Source organism: Pithys albifrons, chromosome 2 (assembly GCF_047495875.1).
Source record: "Pithys albifrons albifrons isolate INPA30051 chromosome 2, PitAlb_v1, whole genome shotgun sequence".
Classification (NCBI taxonomy): Eukaryota; Metazoa; Chordata; class Aves; order Passeriformes; family Thamnophilidae; genus Pithys; species Pithys albifrons.
The window spans coordinates 64,435,702-64,454,156 of NC_092459.1; the positions used below are offsets into that span (position 1 = coordinate 64,435,702).

At 37.4% G+C, this 18,455-nt stretch overlaps 1 protein-coding gene across 2 annotated transcripts in view; it reads left to right on the forward strand.

Annotated features, from left to right (window-relative positions):
* Positions 1 to 18,455, forward strand: part of SYNE1 (spectrin repeat containing nuclear envelope protein 1) — a 255,666-nt gene that overhangs the window by 124,523 nt on the left and 112,688 nt on the right. For both annotated transcript variants that reach the window (XM_071549312.1, XM_071549313.1), the window contains exons 74-86: positions 877 to 1,053; positions 2,831 to 3,096; positions 3,876 to 6,012; positions 6,214 to 6,551; positions 7,072 to 7,216; positions 8,186 to 8,404; positions 10,401 to 10,663; positions 12,200 to 12,365; positions 12,918 to 13,073; positions 13,277 to 13,429; positions 14,287 to 14,469; positions 15,952 to 16,089; positions 17,414 to 17,599. In XM_071549312.1, the coding sequence (XP_071405413.1) occupies positions 877 to 1,053; positions 2,831 to 3,096; positions 3,876 to 6,012; positions 6,214 to 6,551; positions 7,072 to 7,216; positions 8,186 to 8,404; positions 10,401 to 10,663; positions 12,200 to 12,365; positions 12,918 to 13,073; positions 13,277 to 13,429; positions 14,287 to 14,469; positions 15,952 to 16,089; positions 17,414 to 17,599 (4,527 nt within the window). The remainder of the gene's footprint in view (positions 1 to 876; positions 1,054 to 2,830; positions 3,097 to 3,875; positions 6,013 to 6,213; positions 6,552 to 7,071; positions 7,217 to 8,185; positions 8,405 to 10,400; positions 10,664 to 12,199; positions 12,366 to 12,917; positions 13,074 to 13,276; positions 13,430 to 14,286; positions 14,470 to 15,951; positions 16,090 to 17,413; positions 17,600 to 18,455) is intronic.

The window sequence follows — 18,455 nt, forward strand, 5'->3', positions numbered from 1 at the left end:
AGAAATAAAAGTTTTTGAAAAAGAAACATTATGAACATTCCTGTTATTGGAAACACAAAGAAATTAGTTTCACTTACATGGACACAAAATTAAAATTTTAGAACTACTCCTGCCAAGACTGAAAATCTAATACATACAGTAAGAGTATTTCATAACAGAGAAGGAAATTGTACAAATCCAGGTAACCCATAAAAATATGGCAGTCCAAGTACTGAATGGCTGAAAAGCATCCCAAACAGAATAAGATTCTTCTTTGATACATAAAGTAGTGAAACATTTTTAAGAAATCACAGATGGTAAAGTGTTGAGATGTATTAAGCTGGTTGAGTGTCTAAATCTTAAAGGCACCCAGCTGCTGTATTTGGAGCAAAAGAAGCTGTGTCACTGTTGGTGTAAGAGGATTGATGGGCTCAGATCTGGTAAGCATTCTTCCTGCCATTTTAGGAAAGACATACAGAGTAACTGGGCTAGGCAAATTAAATGGAAGTGTTTAGTTTAAGCTTTTATTTGGTCAATGTGAATGCATGTAGGGTACAGACTAGCAATATTCTTGGCACATGGGAAACTAAATGATACAATTTAAGCTTTAACAGAGCTAAAACCACTGAGATACACATAGTCATAAATATACTTGCTTCTCTCAAGGGTGAATGATAATTTTTTTTTGCTCCCCCACAGCTTTCCTTTGATAGGTACAATTTTTGTGACTTTTGAAGGTTAAGACTCTTTTGTGGATAATATTAGCCCCTTCAGAGTCTAGTGTAGAAATTGCTTTAGTAGAGTATTGTGCTCAGAGGAAGAATGGTATTCATCCTCCATTCTCCAAAAATAGATGCATTAAAGCATTCCCACTCCTTTTCATTTCTTTTCTTGTAGATTGAGCAACAGATAATGCACTCACAGTATTTGTCACAAGGTTGGGAAGAGATCAAACAATTGAAGGCTGAGCTCTGGATATATTTCCAGGATGCAGATCAACAACTACAGAATTTAAAAAGGAGACGGGCTGAGTTGGAGCTAAACATTGCCCACAATATGGTACTCCAAGTTAAGGTAAGGAGATTGGGTTAAGTACAGAAGGTAAAGAAGTTCTTCCTATGGCTGATACTATGTTATGATTCATATTATATGCACACACTGAATACAATTGCTAATATGCTCTAAGCAAGAGCAGAGAGGACAGAGGAAAGTGTGTTTCCTTATTGATGTTATAGGGTCATTCAAAAAGCAGAAAACTGTACTTTAGTGTTTTTCTGGCTTAAAAAAAAAACAAACAACAAAACAAACAAAAACCCAAGAACAAAAACAAGCAAACAAAAAACCCAGATGATCTTCAGCCTACCGCTCTGATTTGCCTTTGCTTTTAGAGTACAAAATGCATATCACAGTGGATCTGAAGACAAGATCTGCAAATTGAATTTGCTATGTCCTTTGATTTTTTTTTTTTAATTTCTAAATAGTTTAGAAGAGTTTCAAAATTAGTCCAGGAAGCTATTTGATGTTGCTGATCTCTGAGAACAGGTATAACAGAAACTCAGTTTAAATAATGAGACAAATGCTTTCAGATCTTCACTCATTCATTCGAGTAGAGAGAATTTTTATAACCATTCTGTACACATCACAAACATCTGTAAAGTAATGAAAAGTAAACAGGTAATTTCTTTATTAAACAATTAAATACACGGGTTTTGCATTTTTGGTCTAGACTTTGCTTCTATTCTTTTTTTGATATACCAGGAATTAGATGAAAACTAAACAGCACTTCCTCTCCATGTCTATTCTACTCACATCTTTGAACAAAGTCATAGCCTTTGAAGATGCCTCAGTGCAATCTGGACTGTTATACTAGCTATCATTAGAGTCCAGGAAGAGCAAGGGATCTGTATTTCTTCACTATTTCAGTCAGGAATTTTGAATTATAATGAAAGGGAGACACCTGCTGTACTGTCATATGCAGAACAATGTATGTTTTCCCATTTGCCCTAGTAAAGAAAGATGCCTAACTCCATTTGAAGCAGTCATAAAGAGAAATGAGGCAGAACTGGGCAGTAACATCGCTGCTTCAGAAATCCTGCCACCTTTTGGTGAAAACACATCTCAGCAAAGTGCTGGACTTGGGAATTCTTCTCTAGTTAGAGTAACCGGAAATAGAACTTGGGAAAATACTGTATTTACCTTAGACAACATGTAAGGGCTGAAATATATTTGATTAGTTTTCTATGTCAGTATAATCTGCTTTTTGGGATCTCTCTGACTTCTTATTTGGTAAGAAATGTGTATACAGATGAACTCCTTTAGTTATTAACTCAAATAACAATCATACCTCTGTAACCACTGAATTTATTTCCATAACGACAGTGATAATGGTTACTATTACAGAGGTAAGAGCAATACAAAGTACAGATGTGGAGGCTCACTGACTGATGGACTCTGCTTCTTATTTTTAGTATGAAAAATGAAAAGGGAAAAAAAATAAGCTAGAAACCATACTGGTAATATGAATTATTCTCATAAGGCTCAGACTATCTTGCATGTTTTAGTGAATGGTGGGAACTGTGCTAGTCTAGAAGACTGCACAAGATCTGACTTGGTCATGATTTCTATTTATCACTGGTACTTGAAAGTTCCTCTGATTTGCTTTCACATCTATAACCAACTTGTCTTCACCTGAGAAGATGGGGAGGAAGGTTAGAAGAGGCGAGAAGACAATTCTTCCAATTTACATTTGCCTGGGCAAATAATTAGTCCTCACACAATTTATTTATTTCAGAGTTTTTATTTAAATTCCATTTCGAGTCATAGTATAGGTTTTTACTTGTGTCTATTTCAGGAATTCAGTCAGAAGTTACAGTCTAAGCAGTCAGCTCTTACCTCTGTGACTGAGAAGATGAACAAACTAACCCAAGGACAAGAATCACCTGAACACAAGGAAATAGAAGAACTGAGCAACCAGTGGCTGGACCTCTGCCTTCAGGCACACAGTTTGGTCATGCAGAGGGATGAGGATCTTCAGAGGACAAGGGATTACCATGATTGCATGAATGCAGTTGAAGTTTTCTTGGAAGAGCTCACAAAAGAGTGGGACAACCTGGCTAGGTAAAAAAGGAATAGCATGCACAAAGCAAATATGCATAAATGCTGAAAGAGCTGTTTACAGAGTGTCTCTGAGTTGGAGCCACTAAAAATATTTTTTTCATGTTTAATTAAAGGCACACCTCCCTTATTAATTACAAGGCAATTAATTACTTCTCTTGAAATAAAGAAAGTTTGAGAAGCAAGATCTTCATTGTTTGTCTTTAAGACAAGTACTGATCAATCTCATCTCAGGGTATATAGCATTTCCTGTATTTCAACACTGTTCTCTATTTCATTTCAACTTTTTCTTTTGTGTTTACTGTGTTTCATGACTGCCTTTCATTGTGATATTGTGTTATATCTATTAGACTATTATATTAAAGCTTAGTTACTACTCCTAGATGTTTGTAGCTGCTTTGTATAGCATAAACTCACTAGCTGCATGTAAAATTGTGAGTCTATTCCTGCTGCTATCACTGTTGTAGAACGAGATTCACTTCAACCTCAATACTCTTTGTTGTTCATAGGTGCAATATAACCAGTGCACTCTGTAGTATTCATATAAATTTCCACGGTCAGTCTGATGATCATATTGCAGATGAAAGAGAAAGGAATAAATTTGTTAAACCTTTTAATTAATATCAAAGACTTGCATCTTGAAGTGATTCTAAAAACTGAAGGTCTTTATATCATATTGATTTCAGTATTTAATGGGCTTATAATTAATGCTGGCATCTCTTGAAAGTCTGTCCTGAACAGAATCTAAGAATTCATTTGTTTCCTGTCCATTTTGATAACAGATCTGATGCTGAAAGTACAAATGTGCACCTTGAAGCTTTGCAAAAATTGGCAATGGCACTACAGGAAAGGAGATTTGCCCTGGAAGATTTGAAAGATCAGAAACAGAAGATGATAGAACATCTGAATCTTGATGACAAAGAATTAGTAAAGGAGCAATTCAGTCATTTTGAGCAACGCTGGACTCAGCTGGAGGACCTTGTCAAAAGGAAAATTCAAGTTAGTGTGGTGCATTCCAAATTTCAGGAACTAATGGAATGGACAGAGGAGCAGCAACCCAGTATCTCAGAGGCTCTTAAACAGAGCCCTCCTCCAGATTTGGCTCAGAGGCTTCTCATGGATCATCTTAGCATTTGCAGTGAGCTTGAAGCCAAACAGCTTGTTCTGAAGATGCTTGTGAAGGATGCTGACAGAGTGATGACCAACCTAGGGCTCAATGAAAGGCAAGAGCTGCAGAAAACAGTTTCTGATGCACAGAACCATCTTGCTTGTCTCAGCGATCTGGTTGGCCAGCGGAGAAAACACCTGAATAAAACACTGTCTGAAAAGACACAGTTTCTCATGGCCGTCTTCCAGGCTACAAACCAAATTCACCAGCATGAGAAGAAGGTAATGTTTCCAGAACACATTTGTCTGTTGCCAGAAGATGTGAATAAACAGATCAGGACTTGTAAGAATACCCAGGTTAACCTGAAGGCTTATCAAAATGAGGTCACAGGGTTGTGGGCTCAAGGAAGGGATTTAATGAAAGAAGCAACAAGTCAAGAAAAGAGTGAAGTGTTAGGTAAACTGCAAGAGCTACAGAATGTGTATGACACTGTTTTACAAAAGTGTAACCAGAGATTGTTAGAATTGGAGAAAAATATTGTTTCCAGGAAATATTTCAAAGAAGACTTGGATAAAGCTTGCCATTGGTTAAAACAAGCTGATATTGTCACATTCCCAGAAGTTAATGTAATGAATTCTGACACTGAGCTATACAGTCAGTTAGCAAAATATCAACAGATTCTTGAGCAGTCTCCAGAATATGAAAATCTCCTACTTGCATTGCAAAGAGATGGACAGGAAGTCCTACCATCACTTAATGAAGTGGATCATTCTTATCTGGATCAAAAACTTAATAGTCTCCCTCAACAATTCAATATTGTCACCTCTCTGGCAAAAGAAAAACTATATAAGGTTCAGGAGGCAATTTATGCTAGAAAAGAGTATGCTTCTTTGATCGAGTTGACAAGTAATGCTCTGACTGAGCTAGAAGATCAGTTTATTAACATGGACAAAGCTCCAGCTGCTATTTTAGCTAAAGAAGCTGTGTCACTCCAGCAGGCCTACAAAGATCTCTCAGGTGAAGTGGTGAGCCTTGGTGCAGCAGTGGATGAACTGAACCAGAAGAAGGAGGCCTTTCGGAGCACTGGCCAGCCATGGCAACCAGATGAGATGTTAAAACTTGCCACACTGTATCACAAGTTAAAGAGGCAAATAGAACAGAAAATCAACATGTTGGAAGACACAATAGAAGGATGTCAGGAGCATGAGAAAATGTGTATGCAGTTTGAGGCACAGCTAGAGGCAGTAAAAAAGGAGCAGATTAAGGTAAATGAAGAAACACTCCCAATAGAAGAAAAATTGAAAATATACCATTCTTTGGTGGGCAGCTTGCAAGACTCAGGAAGTCTTCTGAAGCAAATAACTGAACATCTAGAAGCCCTTTCTCCTCAGTTCGACTCATCTGCCTATGAGACAACAAATCACCAAGTGCAGGCTTGGCAAGAGAAACTGAAGTCTTTGCACGCTGCCATTGTTGACACTGTAATGGAGTGTGAGAACAGACTTGTGCAAAGCATTGACTTCAAGACAGAAATCTGCCGCTCACTTGACTGGTTGAGATGGGTGAAATCAGAACTTAATGGAACATTAAATTTGGACCTCAAACTGCAAAACATCCAAGAAGAAATCCGAAAGGTTCAGATACATCAGGAAGAAGTACAGTCAAGCTTAAGAATAATGAATGCACTGAGCAGTAAAGAGAAAGAGAGATATATGAAAGCAAAGGAGTTGATACCTGCTGACCTGGAAAACACTCTTGCTGAGGTGACAGAACTAGATGGTGAAGTTCAAGAAGCTATACACGTGAGACAGGTTAGTGCACCCTCACTGTCATTAGTTTCTCTGTCAAGAAGCTGAAAAAAGGTGGCTCTGTGGCTCGATGTTTGCTTAATGTTTGCAATCATCATGAAAAGATTGATTTTAATAATCCTGTTGTTTGAGTTTTTTAAAAGACCCAGGCTGCTGTGATTTTTTTGTTGATGACCCTCTGTATAATTTTCCCTTTTATTTCAGGCTACCTTGAATAAAGTATATAGTCTCTGCCAAAGGTACTACCAAGTGGTGCAGATAGCAAATGACTGGCTTGAAGATGCTCAGGAATTTTTACATTTAGCAAGGAATGGTCTAGATGTTGAGAATTCTGAGGAGAATCTAAGGAACCACATCGAATTTTTCAGCACAGAAAGTCAGTTCAACAATCATTTGAAAGAGTTACAAGGCCTTGTGTCTGAGATAGAGCCCTTTATACAAGCCACAGCAAGAGAACAGCTGGTACAGAATGTAGCTACATTGGAAGAAAAGGCCAAAGGGACAAAGCAAGAAGCTAAAACCCAGCAAGAACAGTTACAAAGGTATATTCTTTCTTTTTTTTTTGCTTTCATTTTAAGATCATCTTGTTGGTGATGGAAAAAAAGAGATCATCACAGTAACTGGAGTTTTGTAAATATTTGTGCTGCTTATGAGAGAAGTGGATACTGGGATTCAGAGCTCTTGGATTCTGTTTTCTCCTCTGCCCCTGACTGACTAGTTGTGTGATCTTGAGGAAGCTTTGATATGATTATATTAAGCTTGGAACAATGCTGAATAGAAGACTAGGGAATTATTGTCCCATATTTCACCTGACACAAGACCTATGCAAAACCAAATGAAATCGAATCAGACATTTTGAACTAAAAGAAGTACCTTTCAAGCATAACTAGATTACTGATTATTCTTTAATGTTCTGGATTCCACATGTTTAGAGAAGGTTTAAAGCACAACCTCGGCAGTCACTGAGGAAAAGTCAAACAAGAGCTATTAAATGCCCAGCTATGGTTTTCAAATGATTTTATACTGCATTAAGTTGTTCTTTCTGGAACTGTATTGTTTAAGGTGTGCTTCTGAGTGGCAGGAGTACCAGACAGCAAGGCAGAAGGTTATTGAAGTGATGAATGAGGCGGAGAAAAAATTATCTGAGTTCTCAGTAGCTAAAGCTGCTTCTTCTCATGAAGCAGAAGAGAAATTGCTAACACATAAGGTAAGGTACTGATAATTGCATTATTTTTTTTCTTTCAAATAAAAGTAAATGTATGTTATGTAGATCCCTATTTGGGATAACATGAATTTGAGTTTTTACATCTTTTCCTGTAGCACTTATCTGTGTCATAACACACCAAAAGATTTTTAGTGTCGTGTAAAACACACATTTTATTTGTGGGGTTACCAAGACAGATATTTTTAATCACTTTTGAGCTTATTGTCTGTCTATGTGCCTATAACTGTAGAGGACTGCAGAGTCAAGAGGTTCCTAAAAGCCTTGGATGTGTAAGCATCAAAATTATGTACCCTACAAGAAATTCAAATCAATAGAAAGATCCATCTCCTTTGGATTGCATGGAACAGTTTTACTAGGACAGGAAGAGTTGGGGTTTAATATTAACTCTTGCTTAGTCTAAAAGCAAGACATGTAAATTAAAAGAATTATCTTCTTTTAATATAGGCAGTTAGTGACAGTTCAGAAATGCTACCAGGTCTCCAGCTGTGTCTCTATGAAATCATGAGTCTCCCTTAAGAGTAACATCATGTCTTCAGCTTCATAAGAATAACTTCATACCTTTGGACATCTTACAATGTCATTAAATATAAATATGAGATAAATGTATACTTAAACACCTGAATTGCTTCACTTATTTTTGGAGTCTAGTAGAGGTCAGTCTTTGCTGTGAGAAGGACCCTGAATGCTCATTTTCATCCCCTCAAGGGGCTATTGAAGAAGAGACAATCTGATCACATCAAATTTCTGCTGCTCTCAGAGTCCTGTATTTTGGACAAGTAGCTGTAGCTAATCTATTGCATACTAAAAATAAAATGAGACCTAGCCACCTCACTCAGCATAGAGTACCTCTTCTTTGTCTTCAGTGCATGGAATGGCTCCTATACCTGCATGCCGAATAGTAATGAGTTGTATTGTGGAAAAGGAAAACAGTGTTTACTTTTGCTTTTTCAGACTCTTGTGTCTGTAGTGAATTCTTTCCAAGAGAGCATCACAGTCCTAGAAAAAAAGGCTTCACAGCTGGAAAAAGTTAGCAATGATGCCAGTAAAGCTTCTATAAGTAGATCCATGACAACAGTTTGGCAGCGCTGGACACGGCTCCGGAATGTAGCCCAGGAACAAGAAAAAGTTTTGGAAGATGCAGTGCAGGAATGGAAGGTCTTTAATGATAAGGTAAATTCTAGTCTTGGTAAATCCTCTTTTGTACATATGTTTTCACTCATTATGCTGTCTTATTAATCATCTCGTGGTAGAGAAAACTGATAACAGGAACAACAGTGATTTGTTTTCCTCAGATCAGAAAAACACAGCTAGGGAAGAGCTAGGTTTAGAACCACTGCCTTCAAAGTTTATACTGTTCTTCTGTATGCATACATGTAAAAGAGTAAATACAGAGGTTTTTTGGTTTCTGGTGGATCTTTGGAATCTTCTCCTCTGTGTTTCCCTTCCCCAGGTGTTCTATTCTAGATTATGTCAACTTCTTTTTTTCTTATTTCTTCTTTTCTTTCTTTCTTTTCTTTCTTTCTTTCTTTCTTTCTTTCTTTCTTTCTTTCTTTCTTTCTTTCTTTCTTTCTTTCTTTCTTTCTTTCTTTCTTTCTTTCTTTCTTTCTTTCTTTCTTTCTTCCCTTCCTTCCTTCCTTCCCTTCCTTCCTTCCTTCCTTCCTTCCTTCCTTCCTTCCTTCCTTCCTTCCTTCCTTCCTTCCTTCCTTCCTTCCTTCCTTCCTTCCTTCCTTCCTTCCTTCCTTCCTTCCTTCCTTCCTTCCTTCCTTCCTTCCTTCCTTCCTTCCTTCCTTCCTTCCTTCCTTCCTTCCTTCCTTCCTTCCTTCCTTCCTTCCTTCCTTCCTTCCTTCCTTCCTTCCTTCCTTCCTTCCTTCCTTCCTTCCTTCCTTCCTTCCTTCCTTCCTTCCTTCCTTCCTTCCTTCCTTCCTTCCTTCCTTCCTTCCTTCCTTCCTTCCTTCCTTCCTTCCTTCCTTCCTTCCTTCCTTCCTTCCTTCCTTCCTTCCTTCCTTCCTTCCTTCCTTCCTTCCTTCCTTCCTTCCTTCCTTCCTTCCTTCCTTCCTTCCTTCCTTCCTTCCTTCCTTCCTTCCTTCCTTCCTTCCTTCCTTCCTTCCTTCCTTCCTTCCTTCCTTCCTTCCTTCCTTCCTTCCTTCCTTCCTTCCTTCCTTCCTTCCTTCCTTCCTTCCTTCCTTCCTTCCTTCCTTCCTTCCTTCCTTCCTTCCTTCCTTCCTTCCTTCCTTCCTTCCTTCCTTCCTTCCTTCCTTCCTTCCTTCCTTCCTTCCTTCCTTCCTTCCTTCCTTCCTTCCTTCCTTCCTTCCTTCCTTCCTTCCTTCCTTCCTTCCTTCCTTCCTTCCTTCCTTCCTTCCTTCCTTCCTTCCTTCCTTCCTTCCTTCCTTCCTTCCTCCCTCCCTCCCTCCCTCCCTCCCTCCCTCCCTCCCTCCCTCCCTCCCTCCCTCCCTCCCTTCCTCCTTCCTTTCCTTCCTTCCTTCCCTTCCTTCCTTCCCTTCCTTCCTTCCCTCCCTTCCTTCCTTCCCTTCCTTCCTTCCCTTCCTTCCTTCCCTTCCTTCCTTCCCTCCCTTCCTCCCTCCCTCCCTTCCCTCCCTTCCCTCCTTCTCTTCCCTCCTTCCCTCTTCCTTCCTTCCCTCTTTTATCTTTGTTCTTTTTTTTTCCTGAAGTGTATGAAGTTGCTCTTTCTAAGCATAAGCAGTGATGATATTGTCTGTCACCACTTATCATCCTGTCTTTTAGTCTACCTAAATCTTTCTGTCTGCATTGGTCGATTATTTATGCCCAGATGGCAGGTTCTCTAGCAATGGAGATAACCTTTTGTTAAATGTATGACTTGGGCCAAATACAGGTGTGTCCTGGGGTAGAGGTCTAGGTCCTAGGGCAATAAATATAATACATGATAAAAAATATAAGAAGCCACTCATCACTGGACAAAAAAAGTGCCTTAGCAAGTCCTAATCCACTGTGAAGAGCTAGGACTAGCTAGCTGGATGTAGCACTGTGGAACATAAATTTATATCTGCTACAGAAACTACTGCACAAGACCTATACCACAAATTTTACAGAATCTAAATGTACAGCGCTGGGTTTAGCACCTTTTGGTGTCAGTTGTAGTAGTTCTTTGTTAATTTCATTATTGACTAGAGTGTATCTCTTCCCATAGATTCAGAAAGCCACCATAGCAATAGATCAGCTACAAGGTCGCTTACCAGAGAGCTCAGTGGAAAAGGCATCCAAGACAGAGCTCCTGGAACTCCTGGATTACCACAGCAGTTTCCTTCTGGACGTGGACCACCAGCTGTCCTCTTTGGGTCTGCTCAAACAGCATGCTGTCAGCATGCTTCAGGATGTGGAAATAAAGCCTCCATCTCAGGAGGAACTACCAGTTATGCAAGAAATCAAAGCAATGCAAGATCGATGCCAAAAGTAAGGCAGTATTTTAAAAGATTCACTAGAAAAATGGTATCTTACATTTCATTAATAAAAGTTTATGTATGATTTTCATATCATCAACAGTTGTGCTTAAAATAAATATTAGTCATTATATTTAAAATAAGCATCAGTTTAATTTTAAATTATTTTTATTAATTTTGGAATACCTTTTTTTCCATTACTTTGTATTTCCATCAGCAAGTGTATGCATTTTAGAATATCTACTTCTTGTCTTGCATAATATTATTGACTTATGTAAAAAGTGCATAAACTGCTTTATGGTTTTAACTCATTTTAAATGTTTTCATTATCTCTTGCCATTAGCAGTGACCATTTATCTTTTTGTATCCTAAGTTTTGATTAGTTTTATCACTTTGTTTCCCCTGCTTGAAGCACTTAGGTACCAAAAGTAGGTATTGTATGAAATTTACGGGGGAATTTAGTGCAGAAGCAAAGCATATCTTAACATTTCACCTTGTGGTTATGTGAGTGTTTATCCAAATCTAAAATATCTGCCTGTCATGTAGAAAACAGGAAGTTTAGGCCAAGATTCAGGACCCATTTACCTCATAACTACACTAAAATGCCATTAACTGGATCTCCACAGTAAGAAGAGGAAGAGAAATAGACAATAAAAAACTGTAAACCCTGCACCAAGCCTGTGCAAAGTTTATTGTGTGAATGCAGAAATGATTACAATAGAAGAGCAATCCCTGTAGAAAATAAGTAGATATAAGCACTTTTATAATTTCATTCACTTATAATTGGTTTCTGAGATACAGGGTCTGTGATGATCTCCTGCTCCTGTAAATAAGGCAGGGTTCAGCTATGAAAGATTATGCAAACATGAATCAAATATGGGACTATCAAAGTAACATCCATGTCACATACATTAAGAGCTGCAACTAGTTCAGATCTTTCACAGAGGTGTGATTTTTAAAGGACATCAGAGTTCTTGAGGAAAGTGCAGAAATTCTGACTTAGTGGAAGTATGGAGATAGGTCCCTGGATCAAAAATGATGTTCAGGTGTTTGATCTAAGGATTCTACCAATGCAAATTCCATCAATAGGAGTGAAATTTCTCTCACATTATTTTATGTTATAGATACTAACATCAGAACTGATTAAGTCTCAATCTATAATTAGTATAGAGAAATAGACAAGTTTAAACTGAAGTTCTTCTGACCTGTTTTAGAAGTTTCTTTTAGAATGATGGTGAATAATCCCAATTCACGCCCTACAATTGCATGTTTCCTCTACTGAAAATATGGGCAGTCTGTGGTGATAAGCTCAGGTGTAGGGATTTCTATGGCAAATATTTGCATTTCTTGAAAAGAATTGCATGCTTGATGTCCAAATACATAAAACTAAAGATAGAACATCAAAAGAAAATTATTTATTTGAATGTTTCTCTGGATGTGAGGTTGGCTATTAATCACCATCTTTATTATCTAGAATTTTTTGACAAAGCAATATTTTTAGATATTTCTTAATTCTTCACAAATAGTTATTTTTTCTTTGTTTCTGAAGTATGCAACAAAAAGTTAAAAAAGGTGTGAAGATGGCAAAACAGGAGCTGAAGGAGCGTGAGGAGGTTGAAGCAGAGATTAATATTGTGAAATCCTGGATCCAGGAAACAAAAGAATATTTATTAAGCCCTGATGTAGAAGTGGACACTCAACTTCAGGAGTTGCAAGTATATCAAATTTATCAATTTCTAAATTGCAATATTAATCTTCATTGTAATACGCTAATGGATGTTAATAATTTTGAAACGACTGCAAATTCAAAGCAGACAACGTTCATGAATTTTGAATAACCCAATGCACAGAATTCATAAAGTATGGAGTAGATGATGGACTGTAATATTTTATTTTAAAGATATTGAAGACATAATAAGTATTCACATTTATGCAATTTTATGTACCAGCATATTGGTTAGTAGTGTTTCTCCTTTAAAATAGGAGGGAACCATGTAATGTGAATGGATGGAGTGTAACATTTCTATCTCAGCAGCTGGGGTTTGGGAGAGAAGCAGCAGAGTAAATAGATTTCACTTGACATTTTCTATATACATGTGGTCACACAGGAACAGAGAACTAAACAGACAGTCATAACTGGAAATTCAGGCAATCCCAAGATAAAATTAGTGAAGAATTTGAAAACAATTAGCTTGTCTACATTAGCTAAGTTTACACAGAAGTGTGTTTCCCATTGTTCTTAACAATACTGGTTTTTCTATCATCAGTCTCTCCTTGGTGAAGTTACTACTCATCGCCAGGCTGTTGAAAAAATGGCTGAACAACAGCAGAACAAGTACCTGGGGCTTTATACCATTTTGCCTTCTGAACTCTCTCTACATTTAGCAGAAGTTGGACTGGCCCTTGTAACTGTACAGGATCAGGTAAAGCACAGTAGAAAAGTACGTAACAAATCTATAGCCCTTCTCTAGGCTTCATAATTTGGTATGCAAGTATGGCCAAACTATGGCAACATAGAATAGTTTTATTACCTTCATCCTTTTAATTAAAGTAAGTTAAATGAAAGTTAATTTCCTTTAAGGAGGAGAGATTTCTGGTTACTGAATTTAATTCTTATTGTTGACAGATTCAAACCAAAGAAAGAGAAACTCAGCAAATCAAAACATTGAATAAAGAATTTGATCAGAAAATCCAGGGGATAGCAAATGAATTAAATGCCATTCTTTCCAAACTGAAAAAGAAAACAAATGATATAGCAGAAGCTAAACTTGAACAAAAGGTAAGACAAAGTTTTCCTTATGTGGTTACACCATAAATTCTTCTGAATTGGAACACTCCCTTCATACCAAAGTTGTGTTTTTGAAGACTTGCAGAACACATTTGTTTACTTTAGTTCAACAGAAGAATGGACAGAAATAAGGGTTAACTGATGAGATTTTTGACATTATTTGCAAACTAACCCAAGCAGGGAGTTGAGTAACACAATTTTGAGCAAGTAGCTGAGCATAAAAGTCATATAGACAAAGTTTCACTGCTCCTTTTAAATGACTATGACTACAATCTGGGAAAACCTATAGGGCCCTTAAACTACTCCTTGGCCAAGTCTGTACTGAAAAGGTCATTCTTTGCAGTATATTTTTACTTGTGATTTACTTTCTCCTGCATCAAGATCAGGCTATGAAAATGCAAGTTTCAAATGAATATGAAAATTTTCATAATGCTTTAATTAGTAATTACATTTTTCTAAGTTTGCAAAGTTATATTTTGAGGCATCAACAAAGCAGACCACTTTTCCAATAAATAAAATTCCTTGTCATGGCAATGCGTGCTGACTATTCATTTCAGAAACAAACACAGAAAGATGCCTGAGAACAGTTAATGTCACACTGAAGTGACTCAGTCTTTTGCTATGGAAGGGAAAATGGCTATCCATTTCAGCCAGCAAGTTGGAGGAGAAAGAGTAATAGCACATATTTAAGAGATGACCAAATATCCTGCTGTTCTGCCTTCCTGCTTAAACATGGAACAAACTAGGGAGACTTTGGACAGGGTATAAAAGTTGCACGTTGGATTAGAAATAATCAACCAAAAAGTTAACACTTCCTGAATCACTGATTTTATTGTTTTTCTGTCTAGATCCTTGGTGAAGCGTTGGACAGCTGCAATATAAAGCTGTTGGAATTGGATGCATCAGTCCAGGACTTTGCAGAGCAGAACATGCCATTGGCTAAGCAGCTGGCTAACAGGATAGGGAAACTCACTGCACTGCACCAACAGACCATACGGCAGGCTGAGTACAGAGCAGCCAAGCTCAGTCAGGTATGACCTCAACTCCTTTCTGCTGTTTCCTTTCAGAAGCAGAAGGAGCATGCAAACTTCTCATTTATTTTCCTGTAGTTATGCAAGAAGGACCATTCCTTGACACATCTGCCTGTTGTTAGTCAGGGCTTCCATTACATCTCAAAGAGGCAGAGGCACAAACAGGTTGGATCAGGAGGGGGGAATAATTCTGTGCTGTGGCTTTAACATCCCCTTGCATGAATCATCTTGTGGTTGGTTCCTCTGGTGCCCTAAAATTGTGATAGACCTCACAAACAGTACCATGGCAGAAAATAGTATCTCACTGTACTTTTTCAGGGCCTCTGTTTTATCCCTGTTACCTATATTTGTAGCATTAAAACAAAAATAAAATAAATAGTTTTGCTCTAGCCTCAGCACATAAAGGGTTAATATAATTTGTAGATTCAATGGCCCTAATAATCCATAATATCTATGCAACATTTTGGCATTCACAAAAGGGCATCCCCTGTCCCTGAAATTCTTTCTCCTCTTTTTTCCCCCCTAATTGTTATCCCAAGAAAAGTCTAGCTAAAGGCAAATAGATGGATTTTCTGTGGTTCTGCCACCAATGCCCTGATAAATTACAAATTCTCTTCTGCATGCATAAAAATGCTTCTCTGAGGCTTCAAAAAGACAAATTCATTATATTCTTTTCAGTTTCTTCTGAAAACATTGTTTTTAAGAAGAGATAGAAAATTGCTGTCAAAGTAGAATTTCAGTCAAAGGTACTTTGTGAAGAGATTTAACCATTAGGCTACTTTTTTTCTGCACCAAGAAATCCACTTATCATAAAAAAGATAATAAGTATAGCAGACTGCTTGCAAATACAGCTTGGTCACCTAGGATTCAGTCAATCCTTTGTAAAGAACAAATGCATGAAAAGCAATTAAATTATTCCTGGTGAGAAGAAAATGGGAACTTATGACTAATTTGCTAAGTGGAAATTGGATTAATCAGAAAGCAGAACTTTTCTCCTATATTTTGAAATAGGGCAACATTTCATGTTTTGGAAATATGGCAGACTGAGTGGACAAAAGCAGATTGTAGTAAAAGGAGATTTGGAGAATGTAACAGAAAGAGACAAATTAAAATGAGAAATTACATAAGGGAGGCTTGCAGTGAGCCACAAACTGAACAAGGAGGTATTTTGGAACTTAATGTGAGGCTGAAATATGTGCAGGGAGTGTTCCCTCTAGGGATACATTTGAGCATCAATGGACTCTCCCAGGGTGACTTACATTCTTATAGTGCCATTTTCCCCTAAAATGGATATGCTTATTATTGGAAGCAGACCTATTTTAACCCCATAAATACATAAGTAATTAAATTAAACAGTATGGAAAAGTTGTTAAAGTGATCACCAAGTTAAAACAGTAAATGAAATAAAATTAGTTTTATCATTCTCTAAGAACTGTACAAAAATACATCTTAGACTTAAGAAAATTTTTCTTTTAAATCCAGGCTGCTTCACATTTGGAAGAATACAATGAGATGCTGGAGTTCATATTGAAATGGATTGAGAAAGCAAATATCCTAGTGCATGGTAGTATAACATGGAATTCTTCCTCTCAGCTTCGGGATCAGTTTAAAGCCTACCAGGTGATTAGATGAGCTATGAAATTTAAAGGCAGTGTATATAAGAAGTTATTTTTGAAGAAATGGAGTTGTACTTCCCCTACCTTTTTTTGCCTCTTTTCCTTGAGGAAAACAAAGATTCTAAAGTGCAAGGTTTCTTTTACTATTCACCCAAGACTTACAAATGATAATTGGTTTTGGACAATTATTTTGAACACTGAAATTAAGATATATTGTGGAATAAAACTATGTGATTTAAAGTTAATTTCCATGTTTGCTCAAGTACCTTGGCTATCCAGTAGCTTTTGGTTGAATAGTGTTTTTATACACTGTGATTCTATCACACTGAGTATTTTATTGCAGCTAATACTCTAAAACTTTAGTTCGTCAAACACTATTTTCAGTGTGGATTCTTTGTTTTCTTTCTCCTTTGCACTAAACTGGAATAGCCTTTGTTCTCATGTAATGAGTTTCACACTAAATATTGTCAAACTGCTGTCTAAGAGAAGAGTTTCTTCCAGTTGCTTCTGAACATCTCACAGTGACTTGATGTACCTGTTATATCCCTGTGATGCTGCAATTTTCTCAGTGTGTGTCTGTGCATGTGTGTTTAGGAATCAGTGGAACATGTTGATAAGGTTCAAGCTTGCCTAGTATTACATGACCATGTGAAACAAATCAAAGCATTGTAAGATACTCATCTCACTAATGTGAAAATAAGACTGCATTGAGGGTTTTATAATTTAATTGTCAGCTGCATTCTCTTACATTGGTGCAATGCAGTATGTCATACTTTCTTATTCTGAATAGGAACCTCCAGGCAATTTATCCTGAGGATAGCTGGAAATAGAATATGTGTTTTGTTTGTGCTCTGGGTTTTTCCCTTCTTCAGACTCTGATACAGAAGACAGGCCCTAACTAGTACCATTCCACAGAATACTTCACAGTGATTTTGTTAGGCAGCATTAAGGCTCCTGCCCTGGTATAGCACTTTGCCCAAGTGCTTTCTGCTACTTTCTGTTAGGTCCATCAGGTTTCCAGAACAAATCTTCTACATTGATTGTGGATATTATATTCTTATACTCAAACGTGTATAGCAAAACACTAAAATTATTGAGTTGGTAACTACAGCTGCTGAAGCTTCATGACTTAGTTAATCTTTTGTTTCCCAGTCTCCACAAGCTGAAATACTTCAGCATACACTCAGAATTAAGCATATTGCCTAAGCCTTATAAGGAATCATAGAACTTAATCATACGCTTACAGATTGAGGAGTTTGCAGAACAGGAATATACTTAAAAGTTATGTGCTTAAATCTGGCATTTAATTTGTTCATATCTTCATTTAGAACATGCTTGATGAGTCTGGAGAGATCCACAGTGATCTTGAGGCCATGAGCGAGAGGATTGACTATCTGACAAGTGTATACTGTACTGAAGGAATGTCACAGCAAGTGCTGGAACTAGGGCGTCGGACAGAGGAATTACAGCAAGTCATCAAAGTACAGCTACCAAATCTCCAGGATGCCGCCAAGGTAAATGAAAGCAGTTTTTCTAAAGCTAGCTGGCAGCTAGGGTGGTGTATGCATCATATTACTGAGATTATTAGCAATGAAGATTGTCTATGGCCTACTAAGAGCATGATTGTGTGTCTAAAGTTAGGTGCGCTGTTTGATATGCAGCCTTCAGGTGCTGTTTCAGAGGGGCACCAGATTTCTGCAGGTTCTGTTATAACTGCCCTTTCCAGATGGATGTACTGAGCATCATGATATGTCTCAAATATCATCGAGCACCTATGTTTAGATACTTGAAAACTGTCTTCGTTGACACTTATGTTCTGCTATTTCCTTAATTTTATTCTTAAATGATATCTAAAGCTTGTTATCTATTAATTCAGATCAGTACTGGATCAGACCAGGATTCCATAATGTAAGACCTACCTCTACAAAGGAGTGCAATGAAAAGAATGAACATGCTTTTCCATGTCCCTGACATTTCTGTGCAGCTCTTCTGAAGGGGATTGCTGTTAAAGTAAATGTTTGTTATGCCTATGCAGTGCCTGAAAGCATGGTAAACTAGTGCAAGGCAGAGGGAAAAGAATGGAAGCCTTTTCTACTTGCTTTTGACTTCTGAGCAAGAAATTTTCCTTTTTTTTTTTTTTAATTGATACACCAACTGAGGAAAAAAAGAATATTTTAAAGATATAATTAATATATTTATCAGGATTCTTCTGCTGTCACCAACTACAGTTAAGCAGTACTAAATAGGAAAATATCTAAAGGCAACTAAGAGAATAGACTATGAGTTGTTAGGACAATTATAGCTAAGATTAAAAATTGTTCTTCTCCACATTTGACTCTTATTTCGCAACATTTACAAGGCATAACAGAA